The sequence below is a fragment of the Protopterus annectens genome, chromosome 13.part0 (assembly GCF_019279795.1).
Source record: "Protopterus annectens isolate FY-2018-M chromosome 13.part0, PAN1.0, whole genome shotgun sequence".
NCBI classification, from domain to species: Eukaryota; Metazoa; Chordata; order Ceratodontiformes; family Protopteridae; genus Protopterus; species Protopterus annectens.
Genome location: NC_056747.1, coordinates 218,976,026 through 218,994,197, shown reverse-complemented (window position 1 = coordinate 218,994,197; position 18,172 = coordinate 218,976,026). Strand labels below are relative to the sequence as shown.

Here is an 18,172-nt window from a genome sequence, read left to right as displayed (position 1 = left end):
AAAAAAAAAAAAAACAAAAGAAAAATTTCCCAGCAGAGTACTTCTCTGGGAACTCTGCTTTGAATGCAGGCAAAAAACATTGGATTAACAAAGCAGTAGTGCAAGACATCATGCAAAAACTGGATTTTAACAAGAAAGAACTCATAACTGTGAAGACAGGTGTCCGACTTACAATTATGCCTCAGGGACAGAGCCATCATTCTGGCCAGGATGGGAAAGGTAATAACATCTGGATGTTTGGCCAAACATCAGACCTTCTAAGGCAGACATTCTAAAAGTCAGTACTACTGCTACAGTGACAACAGGCATTTTGTCCTGACAATATCAGGAAAACTCACAGAAACTACAAATGTATACGAAAACAAAAAACACACAAAATAAGAAGTTATGTACCTACCATAACGTTCCATGTTAGTTGTCTTCTTCTCGCCTTCTTTCTTGCTGGATGGGTTCGGAGCCGATCCTCGGCTCCGACTCGGCCAATACTAAAGCTCGAGAGCTAACTCCACCGGCTCAAGGCTCCCCCATATCCCACAATGCTAGGCGGTAACTCCTCAGATCTCGTTTGAAGCTAGGCCAAGCAAGAAAAAAGCTCCATAACATGGAGAAGGGAAACCCACCTCTATAGGGCTGACTGTGAGGTGACATAAACCTAACAGAGGAAATATAGGGGTGGTAAAGCGTGGGAGAAACGGGTTAGAAAGGTCACAAAACAATCTCCTCTAGGTCTGTCCAGGCTAGGGGGAAGGAGGGTGGGACGCAAGAAAGAAGGCGAGAAGAAGACAACTAACATGGAACGTTATGGTAGGTACATAACTTCTTAATGTTAAGTTGTCTATCTCGCCTTCATTCTTGCTGGATGGGACAGCATCCCTAGCACCTTGTCCCGGGTGGCCTATTGGAACAGGCTCTTGAGAACAGTGGAACCAAAGTCGGCACGGTCTCTGGAGGCTATGTCCAACTTGTAATGAGAAATGAATGTATGAGGTGAAGCCCAAGTAGCTGCTGAGCAAATAGAATCAATAGGAAGCCTATCTTGAAAGGCTATGGATGTGGCCAAGGCCCTTGTAGAGTGTGCTCTAGGCTTCGAGGGCAATTGTTGGTGTCTGACCTCATAAATAAAGGTAATCGTAGAAGTAAGCCATCTCGAAAGTGACACTTTAGAGACTGGATGACCCATCTTGCCTTCCGCATATGAAACAAACAGTTGGTCTGTTTTTCTAAACTGTTTAGTCCTGTCTAAATAATACCTTAGTTGGTGATGAACATCTAAAGAGTGCAATTTTTGTTCTGACCTGTTGCCATAATTGGGGAAAAAAACTGGAAGGTCAATAGTTTGATTCAGATTTGCTTGAGAGGCCACTTTGGGCAAAAAGGATGGATTGGTACACAAGGATACTCTATCTTTGTGAAAAATTAGATACGGAGGACGACAGCATAGAGCATGAAGTTCCGAAACCCTTCTAGCCGAAGTGATGGCTATTAGAAAAAGCATTTTCCAAGACAACAACTTCATAGAACATGAAGCTGCAGGTGCAAAGGGGGGTAGAATCAAAGATGCTAGAACCAAGTTCAGATCCCATGGAGGAGGTGGATCCTTGACAGGGGGCTTAAGAAGAAAAACTCCTTTCAAAAAGGCTTTACAGAGTTTGTGGGACATAATAGTAGACTCTGACACTCCCACATGAAAATTAGATATAGCCGCCAATTGAACCCTCATAGTAGAAGGAGAAGAGCCTGCTTGGAAAAGCTCAGCTAGGAAATCAAGAATGGACTGAATAGGTGCAGTAAAGGGGTCTCTTTCCCTGGACACTGCCCATAAAGAGAAACGTTTCCATTTGCTGCTATAAATCTTCCGGGTAGAAGACTTATGAGAAGCTATCAAAATATCTCTGAGTGAGATATTAAGGGAAGCCTGGCTAAGGTTGGAATTGGAGGAACCACACTGTGAGGCTCAGAGAAGAAAGGGATTGGTGCAGTTGACCCGATTGATGGATCAAGAGATCTGGAACTGGGTCCAGATGCCATGGTTGCGCCAAAAAGTAACGATGAAGAACAGGAAACCAAACTTGTCAAGGCCAATAAGGGGCAATGAGGATCATTAAGGCCTTCAGAGCAATGGCTTTCCGAATCAGCTGAGGTATCAGTGGGAAGGGGGGAAAAGCATACAGGAGTCCCGAAGGCCAATCGTGAGCTAGAGCGTCTCTGATGGGATGACCTGGTAGGGGAAAGAGAGTGAAGAAATCGGCACACTTGCTGTTTTGGGGAGTGGCAAAAAGATCGCAGCAAGGTTGGCCCCAAGTTCGAAAAACTTCTTCCAACACTGATTTCTTCAGAGACCACTCGTGAGGCATGAGGATTGCTCTGCTCAGTCTGTCTGCTATCACACTGGACTTGCCGGGAATGTGCGTTGCTATCAGGAAGCGCTGAGAAGAGATCGCCCATTGCCACAGTCTGAGTGCTTCTTGACATAAGGGGTAAGATTTGGTTCCGCCTTGCTTGTTGATGTACCACACTACGGACATATTGTCCGTCTGAATTGCTATAGTTCTCTTGGGAAGAGAGTCTTGAAGGGCTTGCAATGCTAGAAGCACTGCTCTCATCTCTAGAACATTTATGTGCAAGTGGCACTCGATCGGCTGTCACGTGCCCTGGATTGTCCTGCCCTGGTAATGCCCCCCCCCCACCCGATCAGGGAGGCGTCCGTTGTCAGAGTTGCAGCCGGGGGTGAGGGAATGAAGGGTCTCCCTAGAAGAAGTTGGGGAGATGTGACCCACCAGAGAAGATTATTCCTGCATGACTGAGTTATGCTGATAGTGTGGGACATTGGTAGAAGTTGAAAGGACCACTGAGTGAACAGCATCCACTGAAGAATCCTCATGTAAAAGCGGGCTAAGGGGAGGAGAGGAATAGCCGCCGCCATAATCCCTAGGACTTTCAACACCAGTCTGACTTTGACCTTGTTTTGTGGTAAGAGAAGAGAAACCTGCTTGTGAATGTCTGCTACTCTTTGTTCTGTGAGTCTGGCTGACAGACTGACTGTGTCTAATCTTACGGCTATAAAGGTAATAGACTGACAAGGTGACAAGACAGACTTTTCGTAATTTACAGAGATGCCTATAGTCTGACAGGTTCGTAAAGTGTAGTCTCTGGCTAAGAGAAGTAGATGCCTGGTGGTGGCAGTCAGGAGCCAGTCATCTAAATACGGAAACACCTGGAATCCCTGGCCCCTCAAATGAGCGGCGACCACTGCCATGCATTTGGTGAACACTCGGGGGGCTGTAGTGAGACCAAAGGGCAGGGCCCTGAACTGAAAATGACTGGCCCCTAGCTTGAAGCGGAGAAATCTGCTGGATCGTCTGTTCATTTTGATGTGATAGTACGCATCCTGGAGATCTATGGAGCACATCCAGTTGTCCTGGCCCAGAAAGGGCAGGATGGACTGCAGCGTGACCATCCGAAATTTTGTTTTCTTGACAAACTTGTTCAAGTTGCTGAGATCCAAAATGGGTCTCCAGTCCCCTGTTTTCTTTGGAACCAAAAATAATTTGGAGTAAATTCCGGATCCTCGTTGGTCTGCTGGAACTGGTTGAATGGCTCTTTTTGCTAGCAGCTTTGAAATCTCTAGTGCTGCTTGCTCCCTTTGACTGGGTGGAATGTCTGGAAGGGATTTTCCGGACTGTTTTGGGATGCGAATGAAAGGGATTCTGTAGCCTTCGGATATGATAGACTGTACCCACTTGTCTTGAGTAAGGGAAAGCCAGGCTTTTGGGTACAGAGATAATCTTCCCCCGACTGCCTCTGAAGGTGGACAGTCGGGCAACCCTTCAGGGTTGCTGAAAGGGTTTGTCAGAGAAGGTTTCTCGACTACCCTGATTCTGCGGGCCGCCTCTGCCTCTAGGACGGCGTCTATTATTATTGTTCCCCCCTCTGCCTCTAGAGGGGAAACGACTCTGTGCGTCCGGTAAGACTCCCTGTGGTTGTTTGCGGAACCACATCTTCCCCCCCCTTCTGACCTTTGGGGTAAGGCCTAGAAGGGGTAAAAAAACGGACTCAGATGGCAGAAAGAGTCTTACCTTCTACCTCGCACCTTGTCAGAGTATCCTTCACTTGTGGACCAAAGAGAGAGATGATCCGGCAAAAGGGGAGTTAGTGAAGGACGCCTTGAAAGGGTCCGCAAAGCTACATAGCCGCATCCAGGCATAGCGGCGTAAAGCCACCCCTGTACCTGCGGCTCTGCTCGCTCTATCAGCCGCGTACAAAATCAGGCGCATGGAGGAGTTAACTACTGAATTAAGGATAGCCAGCTGGGAGTTCATCCTATCTTGAAAACCCACAGCTGATGGGTCCTTCAACACTTCTCATATCCTTGAGCAAGTCCCTATGGAGACGAGTGAAATGACACAGGTAAATTCAGCGAACGCATGGAGAAAGTCGCTGATGAAAACATCTGCTTACCGTACCTGTCCATGGTCCTAGATTCCTTATTAGGAGGATGAACAGGAACCGAAGGATCCGCTAATTCCTTCTTGGTGGCAGCAGCCACCACCATGGCATCCACAGAGACACCTTTGGACAAAAACTCCTTGTCTTTGGGGGCAGTGATAAATTTGGCCGGCCTCCTAGGGGTGGGTTCCACCGAGTCAGGAGCCGTCCAAGCCTTCCTCGCCACTACTTCCATGAGTGGGTCAAAGGGAGGGGACACCCAGGAGGTGGAAGGTCGAGAACCAAATGCCTCAAGGTACACTGATTCGTCCTCTGAAGCGTTAAGGGCTGGCCAATTCCCCCTCTGCTTCAGGATTTCCAGTATGTCTGCAAAGGAGACGTCTTCAGAGGGGGAACGAGGGTAACCCTCAGAATCTTCCAAATCAGTGTCAGAGGTGACAGACTCAGGTGAGTCAATGTGCTTCCTCTTGCACTGTCTCTTTCTAGGGGGTTCTTCTGCAAGATCAGGAGAGGCCTCGGAAGAGGAGGAAATTCCCACTGGGGATACTTGAGGTGCAGATTTTCTACGGTCCGAAGCAAGGGGGTGAGAAGAAATCACCACAGGCACTGTAGAGGGAGGAGCTGATGGAGCCGACTGTGGAGTAGAACCAGGTTCTAACACGCTCCGCATGACCTCAAAGGCACCCCTATCAGGCAGGGCCAGAGGTCTCCGCTCCAAAGAGCCGAAAACCTCCCCCGGCACCGACAAGGATGGCTCCGAAGCCGATGTCGGAGCCGAACTAACCAGCGCCGAAGCACCGAGAGGGAGAGCGGGGTCGGACAAGGGTCCGATGCCACTCGCCCCCTCGGAGCCAATGAGGGAAGTCCGGCGCCGAGATCCCTCCAAGGAGGAGATTGGAGCAGACAACGGCGCCAAAAGGAAAGGTATCAGTTCCGATGCTCCCACAGTCTCGGCTCCGAGCAGCACCGGCTCCGAACTCAATAGAGTCGGAGGAGGAATGTCTAGTGGAACAGGGGTAGCCATCGACTGCTGAGTCGGGCTGTGTAACATCTGGGCCAGTGCCTCGGACTTAAGAAGTCTACTCACCACCCTCTGCAAATCATGGTCCGAAAGTCTGGAGGACCTAGAGGAGTGTGACCTATGGCTCCGTTCAGACAAGAGCGGTGAGGCTGGAGCCGAATGAACGGAGCCGATAGAAGGAGACCTGGACCTCTTTCTAGTAGTCGGTTCCGACAAGAGTATCGGAACCGACTTAGACTTATCTGTCTCGGCTCCAGCCGGAGCCGAGGACACAGTGTGTGTAGTAGGTCTAGAATCATCGGCTCCGGCCAGAGCCGATGGTTGAACCGATTGAACGGTCTTTGAACCTCCGGAGGACGGCTCGGACACTGGAGCAGACTGCCTGGAAGACTTAGAAGGTTTCCCCGACATAGACTGTGTCGGGGGACCCTCAGGCTTCAACAAGCCTCTTAAGATTAATTTATTTTTACATTCCTGCAGGACTCTAGGGCTGAAACCGTGACAGACAGCACAAGAGTCCTGCAGGTGTAAAGGTCCCAGGCAATACACACAAGAAGTGTGACCGTCTGTCAGAGACATCTTCTGACAGCACGAGTCACACTTCTTAAAGCCTGAGACCTTCGATTCTTTAGACATATCTAAAGATATACAAGTAGTGCAATCACTCACACACACAAACACACAGATTACACTACAATTAAAATTAAAGTAACTAGATTTAACAAAAATTCCCTAGAAAAACACACTCACTCCAACTACTAGGAGGGGTGGGAAGGGGCCTAAGGGAAGAACCCTTGGAAAATTTTTTAGAAAAGGGGGAGGAATTTGTAAGGGAGTGGTAAAAAACTAAGTAATTAACTAATAACTACTGAAAAATTAACTTAAAGGGGGTCTAACTTTGGTAAAGCTTTATAAAAGTAACTAACCTGCAGAGCCGATTGGAAAGAGCACCTCGTCAGCTAAGCGGCAAACGAGATCTGAGGAGTTACCGCCTAGCATTGTGGGATATGGGGGAGCCTCGAGCCGGTGGAATTAGCTCTCGAGCTTTAGTATTGGCAGAGTCGGAGCAGATGATCGGCTCCGAACCCATCCAGCAAGAATGAAGGTGAGATAGACAACTTAACATCTGTTCTTTTGGCTCTAGCAAACTTCTTAGTAAATACTGCTATTCTTTTACTATAGAAAAATGCTCGTGAAACAAGATGGTAATCAAAAACAACTTACACTCCACTGGGTCGGGAAAGAGATGGGAAGCATCATGTGATGTGACTGATGGGGTTAAGTCATCTGCAGAAGACTGCGTCTCCTCCTCTTCTTCAGGAAGCAGGTCCTTTGCAATTTGTTCCTGTAAACAAAAGATAGAAAGTTGAATACCATTTATATAGGGACATATCAGTATTTAGGGCATGCAAGCAGGGGGATCAAAAGAACAATGGGCAACCCTTCAAAATATTTACCAAATTAACCTATACACTAATTACCTGAGTACCCATTCTTAGCTATTTGGAAAGCTCCATAAAGTCCTGGGAACAAAAGAGGGGTGGGAGCAGTCTCTAAGACAATGACATTAGTAATAAAAAGAATTATCTCAGACTACTCTGACATTCATTGACTAATCCACAAGTTCCAAGTTCCACAACACCAATCTTCAATGCCAGTTTACATTACAGCCATGTTTAATCTATGCAAATTTGAAATTCCTCAAACACTGCTGAAACTATTTTTGAGCATCTTCCAACATCAAAGGAGGTACCTTGTCAACTATACTTTAACCACCTTAACCTCCCGCTCATGCATTTCCTTTTGTCATTGTCATCATAAGAAGCACTAAACAAAAGTTATATACTTGTTGCAATAACACATCTGGATGAATAGATCAATCTTTATTAACAAGTGGGATTAAAGCTGCAGGCTTTCAGTCAGTTCAGCATACAAAACTTTCCTAATCAAATAGCTTCTGTTTTACTCTGCCAACTATAGCTTCTCCAAATCATAGATGTGCTGCTCAAAAGTCAAGCGCAACATGTAACAGCACAAGTAATCCTCAAGACAATGTCTACCACGAGGCACAGGGACTAAAGGCAGGTATGTTGACCAGGATGGACCTCTTCATCCAAAACTAAGTACTGTCAAGTCTTCAACTGTTTCCTTCATTTGCAACTTTTACTGCAACATTTCTTTTGTAGACATTTAACACAGTATGTTTTCCACTTCTTTTATGAGAATCTGTAATAGTTTCTGGATCATATTTTTTGTGACAATCTGTAATAGTTTCTGGATCACATTTTTTATGACAATCTGTAATAGTGTTTGGATCACATTTTGGCAATGACTAAGTACCTTTAGCAACAGTTTACAATGTGAACTGTGTATGTATTTCTGAAACGTGGTCTGTGCAGTTTGGATGTTTAGAGTAAGTACGTTCATCATTTTCAATGCATTAACTTTCATACCTGGTACAAAACATTTCATCTTTATCAACCAGTAGGGTAGAATCCCAAGCTTGTCCACCTAGCTTGTGATCATGGGAACTTGCCTCTGGTAACGTAACTGTGATTCTGAAACAAGACCAGTACCTTCCAACATTCAACTCTGTAGCGTCTTATGAAAATATTCAATGAGTCCCATACAACAGCTGTGCAATCACCCAAGAATGCATTTCTGAAAAAAGTCCTTAAGAGTTCGCCACTGCTCAAGATAAAGGACTTTCCAGATGGCAGCAATAGTACATATAGTTAAAAAAAAACGCTCTAAACAGCGAACAGTTTAAATTGGCAAAAGCCTGCAAACTACTGTAAAGTGTTAAAAATGATTCTGGAAGTGTCCAAGACATTCAGGTCAACAAGGAAAAGAAAAAAATGAAGTAAACCAGAGAAAGCATCTGTGAAAACTCAGGCAACTGAAAACAGAGTAGCAGATGGGAGTTGAAAAGAGCAGATGTAATGGCAGCTGAAGGACTCTACACAGAAAGGCTGAGTAAATTACATTCAGATTTTCAAGATGAGTCGGACTCAGAATATACAGAGACAAATAACAAAAAGCTGCAGAAAACACGTTTTAATCAGGCATTCATAGCAAGTAAAACTGTTGATTTGCAAACTGCTGAAAAAGACAGTGGCACAGCAATTAAAGATAAACAAATGGCACAAACTGTATAAACCTAAGGACAGGTCACAGACAGCCAGAGGTTTACAGCAGTATCAGAATAAAAGGAATGAGAGGATTGTATGGCTTTTGTGGGGGGAAAAAAACAGCACATGGACTGGACTTTCTATTGATTTTAAACTAGGAAATGTACACAGTTACTGTGCTTGAGAAAGCAGCAGGAACCTAAATTGATGAAACTGCAAACATAAGTTTTTTTTTTCTTTTTGGCTTTTCCCGGTTAGGGGTCGTCACAGTGAAACTCCGGTCCGCTAATGATTGGCAGTCGATTTTTATGGTGCCGAGTTGCCAGCCCGACGCCCAAACTTCAGCAAAGGCACGCCCATTTGCACAGGTCTTTCGGAGGCCACTCTACCACGGTGAGGACATGCAGACTCAACACAGAAGGCACTCAAGCAGAGAATCGAACAGGAAAACCTCTTGCTGTGAGGTAACAACGCTACCGCTGTACCACCGCGGATTTCAAACATAACAGGTAAAGGTGGAAATTCTGTTATGTGGGGGAAGGAAAGAATTTTAAAGGCAGGAGAGACAATGTTTTACATGGATAAAGAATAGTTGTGTAAAATCTTACCATAACAATAGATGTCCTTCTCTTCTCTGTTGCAGTACTCTTTACATGAGGGAGTTCTTCGCCATAGCCAACCTGATGTCAGCCAGTATACACAAGTCTTTCACTACTACAGGGTGTGTGGTACATCACACGTCGCTGCTCTCGTATGCCAGCCATAAAGTGACATATGCATGCACATACCTCAGAACTGCTACCCCAGAAGGAAAGCCAGCCTAAGGAAAGTAGCGTATAATCATCCAAGGAAAAGAACCAAACAACCAGGGGGAAGGAGGGAGGGATTAGAATACTGCAACAGAGAAAAGGAGGACATCTACACTGCAATGGAAAAGTATTTGCCCCCTTCCTGATTTCTTATTGTTTTGCATGTTGTCACACTTAAATGTTTCAGATCATCAAACAAATATAAATTTTAGACAAAGATAACCCAAGTAAAAACAAAATGCAGTTTTTAAGTGATGATTTTATTTATTAAGGAAAAAAGTATCCAAACTTACATGGCCCTATGTGAAAAAGTAATTGCACCCTAAACCTAATAACTGGTTGTGCCACCCTTAGCAGCAACAAAGTACAGTTGTGTACCTACCATAAATGTAGATGTTAGAGTGTATTCACTGTTGCAGTCATTACACTTGGGTAATCCTGCTGGCAGACTACCCGCAGTCGGCCTGAATTCCAAAGTCCTGGTCCGGCATCGGTTGCTGTCGCCTCTTCCCTGACATCAGTGCGCCAGGGGTATAAAAAATGCAGCAGACGCCATTTTCTTCAGTTTTTCTTGCCCCAGATTTCAGGTGCCCCCACAAAAGGGTAGGCTAAAAAACATTGCTTATAAAAGAATGCACTAAAATAAACAATACCTTCATCTACAAGCAAATACACCACATAGGTTGTATAGGATAGAGAAGTACAGATAAGTCCCAGCAAAGAAAGGGGGGTGGTGGGTGGGTAACCTGGACTGCAACAGTGAATACACTCAAACATCCACATTTATGGTAGGTACACAACTGTGCTATGTTCATCGTGTTTCACTGTTGCAGTCATTACACTTGGGTTGAATCCCAAAGCTGAGGTTGGGTGGCTGGGTCTAAATAGAATTAGGAGTGGCTAGAAGGCCCTGCAGAACTGCAGTGGCAAAGCCTGCTCTGGATTTAGAGTAAAGAGGTAAGCGGTAGTGCTTAGTAAAAGTGTGCACTGAAGTCCAAGTTGCAGCCTCCAAAATATCCTTGGTTGGTACTCCTCTGAGGAAGGCTGCTGAGGTGGCTGCTGCTCTGGTAGAATGTGGTCTCATGCCCTTAGGCACTGACTTGCCATGTTGTGAACAGCAGAAACGAATGCAGTGTCCCATCCATTTTGAAATAGTCTGCTTTGAGATAGCCTTTCCTTGTGATCCTGCAGCATATGCCACTAAAAGTTGCTTAGTCTTTCTGAAAGCTTTAGTTTTGTCCAAGTAGAAGCGTAGTTGTCTGTGTATGTCCAAAGAATGCAGAAGTCTCTCCCCTTTATTCTGTGGGTTTGGGAAAAAAGTAAGCAAATGAATGGTTTGATTAAGAGCCACACTGGACACTACCTTAGGCATAAATGTTGGGTTTGTCCTTAGAGAAACCTTGTCTGGATGGAAGATAATAAAAGGTTCCACAGCCATTAATGCCTGTAACTCTGAGACTCTTCTTGCTGAAGTTATTGCTAGGAGCAGAGCTGTTTTCCATGATAATAATTTTATCTCAGCTGTATTGGCTGGCTCGAAAAGAGGCTGTGTGAGTTTTTCCAAGACAAAATTGAGGTCCCATGCAGGTATTTATGCTCTCCTTGGAGGTCTTATGTTTTTGGCCCCCCTGAGGAACTGCCTAAGCAATGGATGTGAAAAAATAGGTGGGTCTGTATTGTAATGAGCTGAAATGGCAGAAGCATGGATCTTAATTTTTTTTTCTGCATAAGATTTTCTGGTGCTGGGCCTCCTGGCCTCCAAAATAACATCCATAACCGCTTTAGAGAGAGGTGTATTCTGAATGGTTACACTATCCGCCATGCAGCTAGATTTAGGGTTCTGAGTTGGCTGTGCAAGATCTGATTGTTTTGTTGGGTCAGAAAATGAGGAATTTGAGGCAATGTCCAGGCTGGGCCTTGGGACAAGCTCCTTAGGACTGGGTACCAGTGTTGGCGTGGCCAATCTGGGGCAATTAGTATAATTTGTGGCTTCTCTTGCCTGACCTTTAGGAGTACCTTAGGGAGGAGAGGCATTTACTGTAAGGTTGTTCCAGCTGAATGACAAGGCATCCACTTTCCATGCTTATTTGTGATAAATCCTTGTGCAGAATCTCTGAAGTTGGCAGTTGTGAGGGGAGGCAAAAAGATCTATGTCTGGGCATCCCCATTTCCTTGTTATCATGCCGAAGATTTGTGGATCTAGTTTCCACTCGTGAGGATACATGAGATTTCTGCTTAGTTCGTCTGCCAGAACATTTGTTTTTCCTGGCAGGAATTGTGCTTGCAGGTGTACTTGGTAGATCAATCATGGCTTGTCTGCAGAGGGGGTAGGAATGTGTGCCCCCTTGCTTGTTTATGTACCACATAACTGTGGTGTTGTCCGTCTTTATCAGCAGCTGTCCTGGATGAAGTAGGTCCTTGAAGGCTGTCAGGGCATTTTGTACAGCTAGCATCTCTTTTTGATTGATGTGAAGATGCCTTTGGCTTGGGGGCCATGTGCCCTGAATACATTTTCCTGCCATGTGGGCCCCCCAGGCATAATCTGATGCATCTGTTGTTAGTGTTTGCCTGGCTGTGGGTAAAGTGAATGGCTGTCCCTTGTTGTGGTGACAGGCCTGTGCCCACCATCAAAACTCCTGTTGCAGGCAGGGAATGAGTGAAATTAATGATTCCAGGCTGTGGCAATGTCGAGTCCAAACACTTTTTAGATACCATTGTAGTTTCCTCATATGCAGTCTTGCATATGGAATTAGCAGAATGCAGGAGGCCATGTAGCCCAGAGCCTGCAGAATTTTTCTTGCAGATAACTGGGTCTTTGTTGCCATGCTTTCGAAGTAAGAAGTCAGTTGCCTTTGTTTGTCTGCCGTGAGATAAGCCATCTTGGCAGTTGTATTTAAGCCTGCACCCAGGAATATTATCTCTTGAGAGGATACTAGTTTTGATTTATTTTTGTTTACTGTGTACCCTAGGTAAATTAGTAATCTTTTTACAAATGCCAGATGCTTTTGTAGAATGTCTTTGGTCTCTGTTTGAATAAGGCAGTCGCTCAAGTAGGGATATATTTGAATTCCTCTTTGTCTGCAAAATGCAATTACCGGTGCCAGGCATTTTGTGAAGACCCTGGGTGCAGTAGATATGCCAAAGGGCAGTGCAGATAATTGGTAGTGCATTGAGCCAGCTATGAATCTGACGTATCTTCTGCAAGATTGTCTGATTGGGACATGCAGGTATGCCTCTTTGAGGTCCAAAGTTGCAAGCCAAGCCTTCTTGCCCAGCATGGGCAGAAGCTGTTGCAGAGTCAACATTTTGAATTTTTGAACGTCCAGAAAAGTATTTAGAATAGACAGATCTAGAATTGGTCTCCATGCTTTGTCCTATCTTGGTACTAAGAAAAGTCTTGAGTAAAATCCTTGTCCCTGCTCTTGTTTTGGCACTGGCTGAATAGCCCTCATGTCCATGAGAGATGAAACTTGTTTTTGTGCCTCTGCCCATTGACTACGTGGCAGGTCTGGCATACCCTTTGCCTTTGGAAGGGTGTGTAAGTGGAACCTGTAGCCCTGAGAGACTATATTTAGGACCCATTTGTCCTGGGTGATAGCGTGCCAATTTTGTGAAAAAAGTGCTAGCTTTCTCCCCAAGGGTGCTGCCAAAAGATAAATGCTTGGCACTGGCAGAGGGAAATCATTGGGACTGTTTCCTATATGGCTGTGATTTGTCTTCTCCGCTTTTGAAAGGTAGAAGCACCCCATAGTTTGGGCCTGTATGAGCCTGGGACTGTTGTCTGCTGCTAGGGCATCTGTATCTGCCTCTTTGTGGCCTGTCTGACATGGGAAAGGACCAATTTTTAGAAGGCCAGTTCCTGCTAAATCTGAGTGGCTGTACCTGTAAGAAATCCTTCACTGTCTACATAGATTTAGCTTTATCCTCCATTTTCTTCAACACCTCTTCTGCCTTAACACTAAACAAAGTATCATGCTGTAATGGAGCATCCAATAATTTTGCTTTAACATGATCAGGCAGAGTCTGTTCCTTTAACCAAGCATGCCTTCTAATAACAGAACCTGTTACAGCGGCCCTGCAAGAGGCCTCCTGTGAATCATAACCACATTGCAAAGTATGCTTTCCCACTTGTTCAGCTGCATGCAATAAATCCTGCAATTCCTTGTTCTTAGAACATTCAGAATTTGTCAACATTTTCTGCTTTAACAGAGACATTAAGTATTGCTGATATTTAAGCATATGAAATTGACAATTTAAAGCCCTTCCCGCCATGGTAGCAGAAGTGTAAACTTTTTCCCCCATCTGTCCAGTGCCCTAGAATCTCTATCTGAGGGGACAGGGTTTTTTGCAGTAGCAGCCTTGACCCCTTTGGGACACTGAGAAATAGTTTCTGGGTCAGCAGCAGGGTTTTTATATAGAAATTTATGAGAATCTGGAACCCTGTACTATCTGTCTGGCTTAACAGGTGCAGGAGGTAAAGAGTCGGGAGACAGGCTGGACTCTGAAAATACATCATCTACAATGTCTAGAACAGGTGGAATAGCAAGAGGTCTGTGCTGAGGTAGTAGAAGAAAGTCTCTGAGCCTTTTCTTAGAATCTGAATACTCTTGGCTCTCCCAGTGGAAATGCTCCCTAATGGTATGCAGGGTTTCCCCAAATGAGTAATCCTCGGGAGGAGAAGCTGAAGGAATAGATTCTTCAGCATCAGAATCCTCATAGGGAGGAATAGAGTATCCCTGTTCTGAAGAGTCAGAGGAAATGGAAACCTGATCAGAGGAATCATATTCAGTATCTTGACTAGGCCTCTTATCAGGAGGGGGATGGGTACCCCCGATCAAAATAATTAGGTCTTCGGCCATTTTGAGCATCTGTTTCTTAGGCATGGAAGTCTGTCCTGGAGAATGCTGTACTTGTTTCCTTGTCTTTAAAACTGTTTTAGTCTTTGTCTTGGATGCTGAAGTTGGCCTGATATAAAGCTGTGTAGGTCTGAAAACACCCTCAGAAGCCGATGCCTGTCCAGCGGCTCCGGACCTATCTGAGGGATTAGTTTCCGAAGGCCCAATACCTTGAGTATCCAGAAGCCTAGTTGTCTCCACATGGGAGTCAGAGGCGGCCTGTGGCTCTGAGGTAGCGGGTGTCAGGCTGCGAAAGCGCCTCACTGAGAACCGGTGAACTGGCGACTGGCCTAGAAGAGGCTTCGTCATCGGTTTTGGACCTCGGATGCCTGTCCTTTTCTTTTTCTTTGTGCTTTTTATGAATTCTGGTCATCAGTTGTTCTGACGGCATTATATAGTTAAACCTTCGGCCAAAGTAATGAAAAGCAAAATCATACCGACGCTTAATAGTGCATTAGTTAAATCTAGCACAAAACCGACAACTAGCAACGTTGTGGTCAGGGCCTAAGCAAGGAATACAGTAAGAATGAAAATCCTTATGAGGTATTTGCTTCCCACAAGAAATACAATTGTTAACTTTTTCTGACATCGGTCTGGAGCAAGAAAAAAGTTTCCCCAACGAGGTACTTAGCTTTATAGAAGACTTCGGATCTGAAATTCAATTTCGAAAATCTCAGGAGTCGGCTGACCGGCACTTGCAAACTGCTTTTGCTTCGGGCACTGCGCGGCAAGAAAGACTGAAGAAAATGGCATCGGCTGCATCTTTTATACCACTGGCGCACTGATGTCAGGGAAGAGGCAACAGCAACCGATGCCGGATCAGGACTTTGGAATTCAGGCCGACTGCGGGTAGCCTGCCAGCAGGATTACCCAAGTGTAATGACTGCAACAGTGTAACATGATGAACATCTGCAATCAAGCATTTGCGATAACGGGCAATGAGTCTTTTACATTGCTGTTGAGGAATTCTGGCCCACTCTTCTTTGCAGAACTGTTTTAATTCAACCATACGGGAGGGTTTCCAAGCATGAACCCGCTCTTTTAAGGTCATCCCACATCATCTCAATAGGATTCAAGTCCGGACTTTGACTAGGCCACTCCAAAACCTTCATTTTGTTTTTTTTTTTTAAGCCATTCAGAGGTGGACTTGCTGGTGTGTTTGCTGCAGAACCCAAGTTCGCTTCACTTGAGGTCACGAACTGATGGCTGGCCATCCTCCTTCTGGATTTTTTGGTAGAGAGAAGAATTCATGGCTCCATCAATCACAGCAAGTCGTCCAGGTCCAGAAGCAGCAAAGCAGCACCAGACCATCACACTACCACCACCATGTTTGACTGTTAGCATGATGTTCTTTTTCTGAAATGCTGTGTTACTTACTTTTATGCCAGATGTAACAGGACGCACACCTCCAAAAAGTTCATCTTTTGTTTCGTCAATCTACAGAATATTTTCCCAAAAGTCTTGAGAATCAAGATGCTTTTTGGCAAAAGTGAGATGAGCCCTTTATGTTCTTTTCGGTCAGCAGTGGTTTTCACCTTGGAACTCTGCCATGTATGCCATTTTTGCCCAGTCTCTTTCTTATGGTTGAGTCATGAACACTTCAGGTAAGTGAGGCCTGCAGTTCCCGAGATGTTGTTCTGGGTTCTTTTGTGACCTCTTGGATGAGTCGCTGCACTCTTGGGGTAATTTTTGTAGGCCGGACACTCCTGGGAAGGTTCACCACTGTTTCATGTTTTCTCCATTTGTGGATAATGGCTCTCACAGTGGTTCGCTGGAGTCACAAAGCTTTAGAAATGGATTTGTAACGTTTTCCAGACTAATAGATGTCAATTACTTTGTTTCTCATCTGTCCCGGAATTTTTTTAGATCACGGCACAATGTCTTCCTTTGTGGGATCTTTTAGCCTACTTCACTTTGTCTGACAGGTTCTAGTTAAGTGATCTCTTGATTCAACAGGTCTGGCAGTAATCAGGCCTGGGGGTGGCTAGTGAAATTGAACTCGGCTTTCCCAAAAATTTGATTAACCACAGTTACTTCATGATTTAACAAGGGGAACAATTACTTTTTCACATAGGACCATGTAGGTTTGCATAGTTTTTTTCCTTAATAAAATCATCACTTAAAAACTGCATTTTGTGTTTACTTGGGCTATCTTTGTCCAATATTTAAATTTGTTTAATGATCTGAAACATTTAAGTGTGACAAACAAAGAAATAAGAAATCAGGAAGGGGCAAATACTTTTTCATTGCACTGTATCTTTATGGTAAGATTTTACACTATTCTATGTCCTTCTATGCATCTGTTGCAGTATTCTTTACATGAGGGAAGAGTACAAAAGCTCATGAGGAGAGGGTGGAGGAAGGAGCAGTTGAGATCTCCAGACAGCCATGGAGTATGGCACTGGCAAAACCTGCCCTTGACTTACAAATGCCATCCAATTTGTAATGTTTAGTGAAGGTATGCACAGAAGTCCATGTAGCCACTTCAAGACTAGAGCTGGTATCTAGTGCTTTGAAGAAATAACCTGATGAAGCTACAACCCTAGTGGAATGGGTCTTAACAGAAGAAGCAAGGGACTTGCCATGCTTCACATAAAAGAACGAAATATCCTTAGAAATCCAAGTAGAAATAGTCTGCTTGGAAACAACTAATCTCAGAGCCCTGGGATGACAGGAAACCAAAAGCTAGTCTGATTTCCTAATGGATTTTACTTAGACAAGACCAAATCTAAGTTGCCTATTTACATCCAGAGTGTGCCACACCTCACTAGAAATTTGTGGAGAAGGAAAAAAGATAGGTAACTGAATGGATTGGTTGAGTGACAATTCATTGACTACCTTGGGCGTAAAAGAAGGGTTGGTACGCAATGACACCCTGTCTTTGTGGAAAACCAAAATAGGAGGAGAGGCCATTAGGACCTGGAGCTCAGACATAAGCCTGGCTGAAGTTATAGCTAGGAGAAGTAAAGTTTTCCAAGAGCAATGTTGCAGGGATGCTGATGAAGCTGGCTCGAAAGGGGGAGTCAACCTTTCAATTACAAAATTAAGATCCCAGGGAGAAGGGATAGGTTTCTTGGGAGGTCTAATGTGAAGGACACCTCTAAGAAATTGTTTAGCCTCAAATCTGCTAGCTAGAGGGGGGAATAGAGGCAGACAGGCAGAAATAGCTGACATATGGGCCTTCACTGAAGAAAAGGCCAAGCCAGCATTGAGCAGTTCACACAAACAGGATAGAACCAAGGGGGAGTTCCACTGATAGTGGATGCTGGTTTCATGACAGACACCAAAGTGAAAATCTCTTCCACTTGGTTATGTAAGATTTTCTGGTACTGGGTTTCCTGGCCTCCTGCAGGACCCTTAGCAAGGGTCCTCAGAGAACAGGCATCTGAAAGGAATTAAAACCCTATCACCCATAGAGCCAACTGGAGGGTAGACAAGTGGGGATGGATGAGAGGTCCTTTGTATTGTGTGAGAAGGTCCACCCGGTGAGGTAACCTGTAGGGACTGCCCTTGGCTAAATGCAGGAGAAGAGGGAAAGTACAGTTGTGTATACTTACCATAAATGTAGATGTTCGAGTGTATTCACTGTTGCAGTCATCACATTTGGGTTATCCTGCCCGGGGTAGCCCTCAGTCGGCCTGAATACCAGAGGCTTAGTATTTCTGCGTCAGTTGCTGTCGCTCCAGGACTGATGTCAGAGGTATAAAAACAGGCAGCCAATGCCATTACATCAGTTTTTCTTGCCCCAATATCAGCAGCCCCCAAATAGGGAGCTAGGTTATGGTGGAATAACACCACCAGTGGAAAGTAAATACCAATAGCCCTGTAAAGAGTGAGGAAGAGAGAGAGAGAGAGAGAGAGAGAGAGAGA

General features: G+C 44.9%; 1 protein-coding gene across 1 annotated transcript in view; it reads right to left on the bottom strand.

Annotated features, from left to right (window-relative positions):
- Positions 1-18,172, bottom strand: part of MIER2 (MIER family member 2) — a 397,788-nt gene that overhangs the window by 215,535 nt on the left and 164,081 nt on the right. The window contains exon 3 of the mRNA XM_044053751.1: positions 6,692-6,812. Within this exon, the coding sequence (XP_043909686.1) occupies positions 6,692-6,812 (121 nt within the window). The remainder of the gene's footprint in view (positions 1-6,691; positions 6,813-18,172) is intronic.